Source organism: Ixodes scapularis, unplaced genomic scaffold (genome assembly GCF_016920785.2).
Source record: "Ixodes scapularis isolate PalLabHiFi unplaced genomic scaffold, ASM1692078v2 PGA_scaffold10__122_contigs__length_95168666, whole genome shotgun sequence".
NCBI classification, from domain to species: Eukaryota; Metazoa; Arthropoda; class Arachnida; order Ixodida; family Ixodidae; genus Ixodes; species Ixodes scapularis.
This window is the reverse complement of record NW_024609836.1, coordinates 55,162,565-55,176,794: the sequence shown is the minus strand read 5'-3', so window position 1 is coordinate 55,176,794 and position 14,230 is coordinate 55,162,565. Positions and strand designations below refer to the sequence as shown.

The 14,230-nt window shown below is 42.4% G+C and overlaps 1 protein-coding gene across 1 annotated transcript in view; it reads right to left on the bottom strand.

Moving 5' to 3' along the window:
* Positions 1–11,779, bottom strand: part of LOC8035114 (boophilin-H2-like) — a 31,436-nt gene extending 19,657 nt beyond the window's left edge. Inside the window, exons 1-2 of the mRNA XM_042288752.1 lie at positions 11,084–11,779; positions 7,392–7,516 (exon numbers count right to left, since the gene is read on the bottom strand). Of these exons, the coding sequence (XP_042144686.1) occupies positions 7,392–7,455 (64 nt within the window). The 5' untranslated portion in view covers positions 7,456–7,516; positions 11,084–11,779. The remainder of the gene's footprint in view (positions 1–7,391; positions 7,517–11,083) is intronic.
* Positions 11,780–14,230: the final 2,451 nt, after the last annotated feature.

Genomic DNA, 14,230 nt, shown 5'->3' with positions numbered 1-14,230 from the left:
AATAATATTCTGACTTGAATAAACCAAATCATTCAACCGTACTGTGTGTATGTTTACTCTTACACACGCTAATAGGATTTTGAAACTAAATTGTAGTGTTGCTCAATGATCTGCATCATTTGATAGCTCCCCATACAACTTTACGTTTGTTAATAATCTATTGTGGCTTCGAATTATTCAAAAGGAGAAAGAAAAGAAAAACACTCTTGCTCGTTTTTGTTTGCGGCGAGCAAGTCATCCGCTTCTTGCGCAGGAGTTCTGATGACGTCAGAACAACACCAAGCTCTGATTGAATTTACTTGATAGTAGGTAGACCTCAATGCTAGATGCTTTGAGGTCTACCCACTATTTTTTTTTTTTTTTCAATCGGCCAATAAGAGCTCGGCGCTGTGACATAATCACAACCGTGTGCATGAAGCAAACGAACTTGCTTCAAAATCAGTGAGCTTAATATTTGCATGTGGAGGGCTTTTAATGTTTATAAAAAAGAAAAAAAAACTCCCGCACCGGGACGTAGCTTCTTTTAGCAAGAAAGCAAACGAGGAAGCGATAACGCCAAACGCACGGTGCACGTTACAACTTAGGGCACCTTTTGTTAGTTTAGTAAACTTGTTGGCAAAGCTTAGAGACACGCGGGAGTCACGGTGCTTCATCGTAACGTGAGAGAGCGCCACCGTTTTTATGTTTCAATTTCTTTTTATATTTCCGTCTCCTACGCCCCCCAAGAAAATCTCATTGGCATTGTATTTTTTCTACGTATGCCGTGAGCTGAAAATGGGCAAATATACATATATATATATATATATATATATATATATATATATAGATATATATATATAGATAGATAGATATATAAAGAGAGATAGAAGGAGAGAGAGATGATGCAGAAGCTCAGAGATCTGACGTCTTAAGAACCAAGCCTAGGATTCGCAATAAGGAAATGAAGCTGGAGGAGGCTGGCCAATACTAACCCCGTTTCGCACAATAGAGTAGAAAAGCTTGGGCGTATTCGACAACGCTTGCTGAACTTACATTGCAGTATGCGTAGGCGAGGATGCAGTTATAGCGATAACTTTATATACACAAAAGTAACGAAAACGGCAGTACGAATCTGGCAAGGAAGAGCAAAAGTGGATGCCACACAATAACCGGAGCGCCACAAAGCCTCATCTTTTCATAGAAAAGGCTCGAGGTGCACCTAAGCACTTCTTATGAGTTGTAAATGCGAAAGCATGAATGTCGTTCTTTCGCGCGTCCTCGTGAAGTGGCCTTGATGCACTGACATCGGCCGTGCCGTCGCTCTCCAGAGCGGCTGCACAGCCGATTCTTTTCTCGCGCTGGCGGTCTGCCCGAGCGCGCCAGGCGACTCCTTGTATTGTCGCGCTGGCGGCGCTCGCGGGCACGCAGCGCCATGGGGTGGCCATCCTTGAAACTGACGCGCAGCGGCCAATGGGAGCCTCGTCCCTTGAATCTACGGCGCGCGCCAGCCAATGGGACCGAAGGCGAAATCTATCAGATTCCGGTTTCACTTGGAGAAAGTTTAGGTGCCTTTTGGCGTGGCTTCAAAGCTGATGACGTCGGCCCGCTACAGTTAATGCTTCCGCATTAAAAACTAGCCCTTAATCGGCAACCAAAACGGCGCCCTGCGATAGCCGCGCGATAGGACAGAGTATATGACGTTGTTGCGTTTATGTTTGGTTATGGACGTTCAGAGACGGAATTTACAATCGATGACGCTTTACAATTTCAACAGTAGTCAATAGGTCGGAATCACTAGACCGGCTGTCAGATGCGGTAACATCTGCACCATATCGATAATTCGGTCTATTTAATTATGGCCATGCCTTTCTGATAGATGACAAGAGATCTGGTAGACCATCACCAGTTATAACAGAAGAGAATGTCGCTGCTCACGGAAGTCTCCTTAGAAAAGACACTCGATTGAGTGGAGACGCTGTTGAGGAGACCCGGAAGATTATTTCGGCAAGTTTTTCGAAGATTCTTAATAAACACGTCCGTGTGAGAAAGGATTAATGTTGCTGGGTGACAATTAAAGGGAAGTTGAAAATCTGGCGATGGTGGAATGCTGTTAAGAAACGCCACACAGATTCCAAATGTGCAACTTTACGTCAAACAGTTAACAACCATTAAATACGTCAAAACATGTATGAAATAATAAGGGGCTACCAATCTTGGATGTACAAATATAATCTCGGAAGACACCATTCGTAATTCGTTTGGGTTTTTCGTGGGGAGACTCCACCTCTGAAAATCAAGGTCTAGAAGTCTCGGAAAGCAAATGGTGGCAACGTTTTTCTCAGCCAATAAACACGTGGTCACGGTTGCTCTTGAAAATCGAAGCATAGTAACTGAAAAACGGTATTCTATATTTTTCTTCCAGCAGTTTCTCCCAAATTCAAGAGAGAGGGCCAATAACTGGATCAAGAGAAACCCTTTTGCATCCCAACGATGCATTAGCCCATTCTGCAACGTGAGATTAAACTTCCTCGAAGACGCGCAGTGTCAATCGCCCTACAATACAGATATAATACCGCAATACATTTTCTGGTTCTTGGTGGTGAAAGTAAAACAATGCACTTTTAAACCACTGAAGTTGAAGCTCCTGCCCACCAAGAGCACTTAACTGCAGTGCACAATACCTGCATGGTGGCACCAGTGATCCCGGGATCGCGTGATAGGGTGGGTCGTTTTGTGCAGTGTCGGGGTTAATGCTCAGAAAATATATAATAGTTGGAGCAAGAATATCTTTAAAAAGTGACGATTGTCTCAACTTTCGTTCTGTAATTCTCGAATATGCATGTAGCGCTCGCACGGTTTCATTTTCAGCAGCTTGGGTAGTCTTAGTAAAACGCTACAGTTATCCAACGTTGGCTGTAAGAAATTCAGATTGAAAAGGAAGCAACAACGCGGTTGTATTTCTTTTTCAGGTCTTTCACTTTCTACTTTTCAGTGCATAGCCAGATAGAGCATTATTACGGTATTGTGTTCAGCCTGTAGCTTCAAAAAGTGGCGATGGAGGGAGGCTGGCGCTGCGTTCAACAAGTGACGCGAAACAAAGTCCATTGTGATGGCTATGTAAACACGCATGCTTAACTTACCTCCATACACGATGCAGATGTGAAAAATTAGGAGGATAAGCTTAATTCCAGACATTTGTCAAGATATGTAGCGGAGACCACAAATTTCTGTTAATGCGCTTTGATTACTGGCTCACAACAGTCGGAACTTCAAAAGACACTAAAGGGTTTTTGTCTTTGCCTTTTATTTAAGTCCCACTCTGGACATACGCAACAATGATCCGGATGTTTTTCAACGGAGATCGGCTTCAGTTCTGACATTTCGGCTATGAAGACCATTGTTAAACCTTTAAAATAACTTCTGACCTTCTGTAACATTCTGCGTCTTGACGTATGAGTTCCCAACCATTAAATTCGTCAAAAACAGAGCGCGGTTTCGCAACGGTAATAAGCGTTCTAAGAAAAAAAAGTCATTCTTTCAGATAGTAGCACATTTCTGGCTAACGATGGCTTCTCTAGTGGATACAATAACCGTTGTTTGAACATCCTTAGCACGACGCACGTTGTATCAGGCACACTGTATTTCAGGTCGGCACTAAAGTTGAGGTCAGCTCATTAATTGGTGCATAATATAAGTTATGGCTAAAGTGATGGTAACTGAGAAACGAAGATTTTTCTGTATAGATTACATTAGACCAAGCCCTGTAACACATTATGTTATGACCGAAATGTATTTTATATCGAAATATATCTAAAGCGCTCAACATATGTGATTGATTTATACATTTTTGTCTGAATATACTTTGCAGGTGCCTACAGCTAATAAGAGCCTTAATTATCTTCAATATTCTGTAAACGAGACAAACGATCTTATATTTGTCGAAGAGTCGAAATTAATCAGTGCTTAGTTATCTATTTATACAAAGATTATGGTTATTTTCACCGGTCGCGTTGTAAACTCTTCGAAAACACCGATGATATCATAACCATTCTCGCTTTCGCATGTTTCCGCCTTGAGCTTGCGGTACAAGTAAAAACTTCAGCACCCACACACCGCGCTCAGCGCTTCCCACGTACCTCAAGTCAGAGTTTTGAACTTAGTTTTATCGGATCGGTTCGGGTTCGGTGCCTCAAGGTTTCCACGTGCCTCAAGTCAGAGTTTTGAACTTAAAGTTTTATCGGATCGGTTCGGGTTCGGGCTTACGGCTTTCGGTTCAGTTCTGGATCAGTTCCGGGGAACAAAAATAAGGGTTCGAACTGGTTTGAAGAGCTAAATTGAGAATATATATTCCGCGTTGTTGTGCGAGAGTTCAACTTCACAAATTGTTTTCTCGTTTTAAACAAAAAACACATTGATTAAACTTTCAGAATCAAAAGACGACCGATTGCTCTTCGAAACCCACCATATTTTGTATTTTTACGTGGGCCACCTCAGGGTGAAATAAACGGCTGTTTATGCGACAAAACGCACTTTTTGGCAACTTCAGGATTTTTTTCTTACTGCGAGATATTTAAGTGAGCGGTTTAAATACTTTTTTTTTCCGTAGATTATATAACAACGCGTTCCTCGGAACGCCGTTCCGTACAACACTGGACAGGACACGCGACGCGGGCAGATCGCTTCGCATGGTGTGGACGGTGATGGTCCGGGGGAGAGGGGGAGAAAACGAAAGAAGAGAGGGGGAGCGGAGAAACAGACCGATAAGCGCGCAGGGCAGCGCAAACTAGCGCATCCGCGTTAGGGTGATCACTTGGACGCCGTTCTGCCAACACCGGGAGGAGAAACTCATGACGTCATCGTTCAATTTCGCTCTGGAGGAACGAAGGAACGCCTCCGTTCCATTTTGAATCAGTGGAACTGGAACGGAAACTCGTTACATTTTTAGTGGAACGGAAAAAGGAACGGCGTTCCTTTCTTTCGTCCAGTGGGATCATTTTTGTTTTATTTCTAAGAGGGAAATTCTAAAATTATAAAAACCATATCTTTCAGAAGAGCGGGATCTTGTTAACTTTTTGGTTACTTGTATTAAGGTTTATTTTGTGTGGTCCTCGTTTGGGTAACAGTCGGGTGCAGGGGAGCTAGTGGACATCGATTCTTTTTTCATTACCCGAGACTGCGGTACAAAAAGCAAAACCTTTAGTCGAAGGAAACGACACAGAACGAGGGTCGTTTCAAACTCTACTTTCTTTTTTTCCATGAATCCTAGTACGCCTAGAAATCTAAGGCGGACTGAAGCCACCGCTGAACCTCCACAAAGAAACCTACACTTACAACAAACGAACAGGTTTCCAGACATGGAACACACACACCCTTGTATCGCGAATGATGGTCACTTGAAGATACACAAAAAAATAACCTTTATTCCTTCACCCCTTGTCCCCCACTTTCGATCTGAACAACGAATCCGACCTTCACCAACAAGGACTTGCAGTTTTCAAGACTGACCTTCCAAAAGCCCTACCCTCTTCTTCACTTGCTCGCCTTGAGGACAGCAACATCAAGAAGCAACTGCTGTTAGGTTCGAACAAGGGACTTTGCTAGACTGAAACGTGTGAGGTTGTTGTAAAACCCTCGTGCAATATGGGGTAACAGTACATTTGGCTCGTCTGAATTGCCCACCACAAACATCAATAAGGTTCAAAGCTGCTGAGATTTTTAAAGGTTAATATATCAACAAATGAAACCCTGCTTACTCTTGTTTTTTTCTCCTGGTGCCTTACCATCATGGCATTCAAATTCGTATGTTTACATAAAATTAGATAGATGAAAAAAAAACTTTCTTCGATTTAGCAAAATATGGTAGTCAGCAAAATTCAAATGTAACGTATATGTAACGATATGTTCCATTTTTTAACAGTAACGGGAACGAGTTCCTTTTTCACAGATGGAACTTGTAACGGGAACGCGTTCCAGAAATCAGAAGGAACGAGGAACGATCTTTCGTTCCTCTTTTTGAGAAACGTGTACAACACTGGTCCTGTCCCTCGCCCCCACGAACGTCACAAGACCACGTGGTTCGACGTGACGTGGCCATGACTCGAACGGCACAAGACCAATGTTGCCTGACGCAACCGAAGTTTCGGTTGCGGTATCAGCTGATGTTTAAATTAAGATTACACAAATACTATTCCACATTTCGCGAATCCGAGGACGTAGAGCTGTTTAGTAGTGCTTTGTAAAATGGAATCAAATGTAAGCCTAAATTTTTAGGAATTGAGCGAAGTTGCCCTTTAAAGGCCCACGTACACTTCGAGATTTCCACTTCTGCCCGCCTCCTCCTTTCATATATCCTCTCCCCTTGTAGAGAGCTGCTCTTAGGTGCCCATTTCCGGTTTGAACGGCGTCGCCATCGCCGTCGGTGTAACCGCGCGTTGCATTGTGGGAATAATGCAAGCGGGCATAACCGCGCGCGGCATTATAAGAAAATTTCCCCGCTAAATTTAGCCGCAAAATTTTGGCAAAATCTCTCTCTAAACTTAGCGGGAACATTGTTCTGCCAATTATAACGGAAACCATTTTGCTAACTTTCCCGCTAAATTTCGCGGAGAAATTTGTCCGCTAAACTTAGCGGAAAAATTTCCCCCAAAATTTAGCCGTGACACCTCCCCGCTAAATTTAGTGGAAAGTTTCCCCGCTAAATTTAGCGAAAAATCTCACCGTCAAAATTTCCACAAAAATTTCCCCGCTAAAAGTTCAAAAAAAATTTCCCCGCTAATTTTAGCGGGAAGGATTCCCCGGCAAATTTAGCAGAAAAATGTTCCCGCGAAATTTAGCTGGCAAAATTTTTGCGAAATTCAGCGGGAAATGTATCAAAACTTTCCCGCTAAATGGAAGGGGAGCAGGAGAGGAGGAAAGGAGGGGGAGGAGGGGGAAGAGGAACATATCATTCCCTCCGTACCCTCACCTCCTCCTCCTCAAGAGCTGGGCTCTAGTTCGGCAGTACAGAGGATGGTAAACTTCTTTAATTTTTTTCCTTGCCCCTCTCGCAAACAAATGTCGACCGACACACTGGTGTCGGTCAACACCAGTGTGTCGGTCGTTGGTCGCTCTCGGGTTTTTAAGATGCTCATATACATGCTTTGTTATTATTCCAGGGGCGCAAAGACGGCAGCGGAACGGGGAAAATAATAAGCGCTGATATCGGTGCTCTGGGACAGAAGAACGAAAAAGTGAACGTCAGAAGAGCGGGAAAAAAAAGCGGACGATATGGTGAGCATGTTCGTTTTGCCTCAAGAACATGAAGTTGTTCTAGCGTTTGTCAAGTATATTTAATTTTATCCAATTCGCGGCGCCTGTGATTTTTACTAAACGAGTACAAGATAAAGCTCGAAATACGAAAGAAAACTACAGACCTTTCAAGTGATGTTTCGCCGTTTCTTTGTATGTATTAAAGCATAGCCAGCGATCTTGGCCCATGGAGACAACCGTTGGGACCACCGATGCCCGCTTCAATGCCCCGCCATTCCGAAAGGGGCCGCTGCGCATGAAACGTTTCCCCTTCAGATTAATATATTAACTCTATGGTTATTTTTCCCCCATGCCCTACATGGGCGACATCCGTCACGTCTGCAACTTACTTCAGCCAATCAGAAAGCTGGACCGGCTCGATTATTTCGGTGCAACGGACGCTGTAGAATTCGATAATCTGGGGACATGAGTGACTCTAAACGTGACCTACATCCAGTTTAGCTTGTGCTCTTGGTTTCCACTTAATTTTCTAGATTGAGAAAACAGAACAATTGTAAGCACAATGGGTGTTTCTCAATTACGTTTCTTTTAATCGTCCCAAAGTTTTAATTTTTGTGATAATTACGTTTAAAGGCAAACCAGGAGCTCGGAAAGCGCTGATAGCATTATACATCCATTGGAACGACAGTAAACACGTCACCTTTTAACAACCGTTCATAGAATTTAGTAAAGTCGCGTGAGCCACGTCGACGTGATGTTTCTGTCCCCTAAACCGAGTGCCCTTGCGCGATTGTATCGTAGCTTCGTCACCAACACGGACAAGTTCGAACGTATGACCCACACGAAAATGACCAAAACTTAGGAGAGTGTTGCATCAGACATCCCTCATCGCTATGGTACCGCTAAATACCTCAGTTTAATGCATGTTTTTGTTGAAATCCTGGCTTCATATTTTCGAACGTTTTTGTTTGGAGCCTATTTAAAGTGTTCTCTATTTCCCTACAGCAATATTGTTCGCTCGCTTCGATTCGAACTTCGAACGTGGTTGCCTTCTACATGTACTGCAAAATATCGGAAAAGAGAACACGCATTTGGCACCTAGGTGCAGCAAATCATAGGCATGTGAAATTTATTGTTTCTGCGGTCTGCGAAATCCCGATGTCATGTGGGAGGCTGTACAAGAGAGTAATGCGTGAACTTTACTCGTAAAAAAAATAAATGATGTGTGAACTTTAATCGCCTTTGCGATCAACCTCTGGAGGGCACGAAACTTTCCACTGCTCAGATTTCCAGAGAAAAACAGATTGCTCATTCCGAGCTGCAGCTGCCGAAGTGAAATATCAAAACACATGCTACAAGAATGAACAATAAAGGCAGGGCGTCGAGAGGGTTTTCAGCTAGGCTCCAGTACGTTTACAATAAAAAAACAAACAAAAAAAAACGAGTTTTTGGACTCATGGTGATTTTTCGCTTCTCGTTATGGGTGTTTGCTTGATGGGGTTGTCATGGAGACGATATCTTAAAATAAATCATATATTTTCTACTTGTGCTTCTCCGGACTATTATTTTGCTTTCGCCCGTTCTTTGGTGATTTTTTTTTTTTTATTTAGTTGAGTTCAAACGGTCTATTTTGAGCTTAGGTGTTTAGGTCTATTTTGAGCCAAGGTACAATTTAGACTGAAGACTCTCAGTTGCAGGAGTCTTCACGTTTTTTTGGGGGGTGCTTCAACAAAAAAGATCATCCAAAATAGTTTGCAATACTGCCGCATAAAAAAAAACCACGTATGAAAAGATTCTTTATGACAATTTAATGGTCACGTAAATTCAATATCTAAACCATTAAACTTACGCCTGCTTTAATCCACGAGAGGTGAATGACAAAGGATATCTGCTTAGAGCAAAAGAGCTCATGTCGGAAGTCGTGATATCAAACTAGCATCCCGTTGTTTTAGTGACGTGCCGACTTTCAGCATTTTTGTTGTAACAAAATTAAATAACATCGCATTCCGCACTGAGGCGTCTACAAGAACACGTTAAGAATTTTTTCCTTTGCATTCTTCGAGACAAAAGCATTATATCATGGCTATAGAAAGTTGTGATTGCCTTTCTCCTTAAAAAATTGCGTGCTCTTTGGCACAAAATCGTTACTATCGCCAACGTTAATCGCCAACCCCAACGTTAATCGTCAAACTAATAAATATTAGTTAGTGGTCACAGCAACAATGCAAGTCTTTTTAAGATGTGTTTATATGTAAGCAAAAGAATAAGCCTACGGGCTTTCCTGCTCCGCGAAACATGAGCGACACGTCGGGCTGATCAGTGCGCACACGCAGGTCGTCTTTCATGCGGATTGCGTAATCCGGTGGCAAGCATTCGGCTCTGAAACATATTTGGGTAGTAACTAGATTACAGTAATTGAATTACTGTAATTTAATTAGTTTCTTGGTAATTTGTAACTGTAGTTAATTGCATTCGGCTGAAATGAATAGTAACTAAACTTAATTACTTTCTAGCGTCAGTAATTTAAAAATTTCATGCACAATTACAATTACTCCTGCAAAACTTTGCGGCGCCGACGTAATCTCTCTGAAAGCGTTGGCGCCCACACACGCGGCGCAGGTCTCGGTGAAACACTCGCACATAGTCACGCACTCGCACACGCACAACATAAATAGCGGCCTACTGTTTGTTGTTTTGTTGCTTACACTGCGGGCTGGGAGACAATCCGCTTTGGAGTCTACCTCAACGGCGCCGTGTGGCGCCGTCGGCAGTGCGAACAGAAAACAATGGCGCAAACATGCCAAGATATTGATAGAAAAAAAAAATCGAGCTTCAGCTTTCAGCTGAGGTTGGGAATTTTAATTGTCTATGACAATGGTTCTCAAATGGACGTCCGTGGACCCTTTCGGGTCCGCGAAGCCCAGGCTCATTAGCCAAGCCTAGCAATAAAAGTTGTCTTTCCCTATATTGAGAAGAAACGTTCCAATTTTCGGGCGAGGTTTCTTGTGTATATGTCAATAAGAGAAGGCTATACCACACTAGCCTTTATTTATATCAATTTAGTAAATCACTATCATTAGTAACCTATATATTTCCCTTTCCCGCACTGCGAACGGGGTCCATCATGTCTGCCGATCCACAAGGGGTCCGCAAAACATGCCAGTTTTTTTTACGTCCCTCTTCCAGTACTGTCGCATATCTGCATAAGCATTTTGGAGACTGGCCTCGCGCTTGTGAATATTGTCACCAATGATTCGGGAGCCCCGATTTGGTTCTTATATATTTCTGAGCCATTATAATTTCAACTCAATGTAAATAATTTATAATACCATTATGTTTGTATGTGAATCCGGTTTTATTAGCTCGTGTGGATTTTAGTTTTATATTAACACTTGTAAAATATTCATATATGAGTAATTGTCGCATTTTTATTTGCCTGGCTAACAAAAAAAAAATCTGTCAACTGAATTTTTTTCAGTTATCACAGCGCCTTCCAGCACATGAACTTATTTATTATTATTTATTAAAATATAAGAACGTAGTACTTCATTGCCCCGAACTGTCAAGTTATATCATGAATTTAACTAAATCCATAAAAAAGGAGGGTACAATACGTGGCATTCATGTAGCAGTGCTTAAGCCTCCTTAAACACTGGGTAAAGGAATGAACAAATAAGTATGTTGCATTCTATACAACTCGTTTAAAGTTTTATGGCTCAAGTCTGGTCGCTCTCAGAAATAAGTAATTGTAAAGTAATTTCATTACGTTTTAAAAGCAATTCATAACTGTAGTTAAGCTAGTTTTGATACAAATTAATTGTAATTGTAATTAGATTACAGTTTGGAAATAATTTACCCATGTATGCTCTGAAACGAGCGAAGAAGTCATCCATGCTCGAGAAGTCTGGTTGCCGTTGCATCGAGATTGCTGCACTCCCCGTGAAGGCGACTGGCAAAATGCAAGTGAAGGCCACTTCGTCGCTGACGCCTGGTGCCGCTTGGTGGTCCTGGAGGTCGGCGATGAAGTGCCCACTCATTTGATGGTCAGGTAACCCACATATTTGGGAACATCCAGTGAAATTTTCAGCTAAACTCTAGCGGGCATCCTGATGACGGTGGCCGATCGTGTGGAACGCTGCATATATGCTCGCTCTGCATCTGAAGAAGGTCATGACGGCTCTTACATCTGTTAGGCCCTCCTGCGACGCTACGTCTGCGGGGGAGGACATGCAAAGGACGCCGCCTGGGTGTGTTGCTCTCCTCTTCAGCTTTTGAAAAAGCTGGTCTAGGGGTAAGGCCTAGTTACTCGAAGTCGCGCTGGCTTTATTCAACGATCGCTTTCGTTGAGGTGTTTGCGGCGGCGTTCGCTTCATTTTGTGAGCCTCGAATGGGCACGTTTTCGACCGTGAGGTTTTGTTTGAGGTAGAAACGGCTCGTCACAACAGTGATACTCAAGACGAGGTCGTATACCGCCCCTAAAAGGAAAGAAAAAAAAATCCGCTTGGGTGTATTATATAGCCTGGGAAATCAAACAATTTCCGTTATATGGTCTACTCGAAAGATCGCCGAGTCAGAGGGATCGTGGAAGATAAACAAGAATGGCTAAAGCCAGGGTTGCACGAGCTGCGTGCCTACCTGGGGTGCATGGCTCTGCCGCCGATAAGCGGGACACGAGTGTAGTTCTCGAAGGGCGCACGATACTTGTTCGGTCACTGTCGTGGCTTAAAAACCGGGACCCCTAACCTCTAAAATTTCTCTATAGAGAAGTTTTAGAGGCGGATGCAATTATCAAAGCAGGCGCGAGCTGCGTAAGCCAAACGTCACTGGGCTTGAGTAGTAAAGAGATTGTTTTTTTGGACACGTGGTGAATGTATTATGTGACGTGGGCGGAGTTGCTGTTTTCTTTGTTTTGTTTTCATGTGATTAAATTTCAGTTGAGAGTCAGCGCTTGTCCTGTTTGCTTTTCATTTAGTGTGTTTACTGTGCGTTGTTTGCCTTTTCCTCCGTCAGGGAGCGGACACCTATTTCGGGATTCGTTCCCGCTGCCTGAGAGATCTGTAGGCCGGGGTGTTACCTTGAGACATTTGAGAAACGCTGCTTTTTTTTCCACTATTGGTGTTTTAGAGCCTATGGACACAAACACGTTGAATTAATGCTATGTTTTACTATAACAAAAAATTAGCAGGTGTGCTATAGGGTATCATTAACTGCTTATACATTTGATGCTCCTGAATCAATCCAGAAGCCTTAATACATACTTAAAGCATATTTGGATTCTAAAGGTAAGTTTAGAAATTAAGATGATGGAATAAAAAAAAAAAGACTTCGCAAAATAGCCGCCCTTTACTGGAACTCGTCAGCTGTTATATCAGTGTTAGGTGGTTGATTTCAATCGTTCGTTCCACTTCAATATTTAGCGGCAAAGAATTTGGTAGCTATAAGTCTAGTCTATGATAAAGCAAAGTAGTCCTAAGCAGACTTGTACGTAATCCGTTACAAGTAACGGAATTACTTGTAATCCCTTACATTTTTCAGTAATTTAGTAACGGAATAAAAACACATTTTCTAGAGTGATTTTAAACTAATTTCCTCACATTCTTTACGTAACGGATTCCTTGTAATTTGTTACATTTTTTTACAGACCCTCCCCCCTTCTAAAGAAAGGGTTGTTATTTTGGTAAAGTCGAGCGCAGTGACACTGTCACGCGAATTGACCAGCGCAAAAAGAGGCTTGGCACTCTTCAGTTCCGCAAAGCCTTTTTTTTGCGACACCAAGCGCCTGAATTTATTTTCTTTAGACCCTAACAACAATCTAAAAAAATCAACATCGTCATTTCTTTAAAAAAAAAAAAGGGGTTGGGGGGGGGGAACAAGTTATATCCACTTTTTCTGGTCCCTTCGTTTTTTTCTTTGCGATCGAACAGGACACCAAGTCCTCTTCGAGAAGATCAAGGCGGTGAGTGCACCGACAAGAATTAACAATGTTCTCAGTTATGGTGACTACGACCATTTTCATAATATCACAACACGAGACAACGCTTCATGTATACCAAAATCCACTAAAAGAGATGTGATAATATGTGAAGGTGTTATTGCCACAAGCATCCTCGTTCATTACTGCACACTTATCATCTTCTCTTATAAAACAGGATGTATTTTTTTGTTTCTTTCACCTTAATGACCCTGTTTTAAAAGCTGCTTACTCTTTTGTAGTCTAACTTCTTGGTTGGCTCACTTTATTTGTGAATTCCAGCCAGGTTATCTGCCTCTCAGTCACCCTTTTGTGCAGGGTGTCGAACCGGAACCGAACCGAAAACCGGAACCGAACCGGTATTTTTTCCGTAACTGAACCCGAACCCGAACCGTTATATTGTTATCGCGATGAACCCGAACCGGAACTGAACCGAAAAAAAAATAACGGTTACCGGCTCATGTCAAAACGGTTCGGCCACGCGCTGTTGACAATGAATGTGCTATCAATGCCATTTGTTTTTTAAGTGCTGTCAACTGACACACACCTCGCTTACATATTTTTATTCTCCACTCAGTCTTAGGAATATAAACGCTGCATCCATGAATCTTGACAAACGCTGCATCCATGAATCTTGACATAGGAACCAGTATTGCGCTGGTCGCGGCTTGCACGGAAGAAAAAAAATTGGAAGGCTGTGCCAAAAAAAAAAAAAAATCGCGTCACGGGATTTTATTTTTCTACAATCTCGTAAATCCTAAATGCTGCTGTATGCTCATTTCATAACACGTTTCTTGAACGCGCGAGTTCTTGAAGCTTGCTTCCATCGGAATGAGAAAAGAAAAGGCTGTGGAGTTTGATAATAATGCATTCGGTTTTGTATAGGCACTTAATAATTATACTAATAATAATATTCTTTATTCAGACAAGTGTCTAGAAGGAGGGGGTAAAAGGCGATTTAAATCGCCTGAGAGGGCTCCATCCCCCAGTACGGTCAGCAGCAGAACGTACAGAAACATACGAACAAAAACA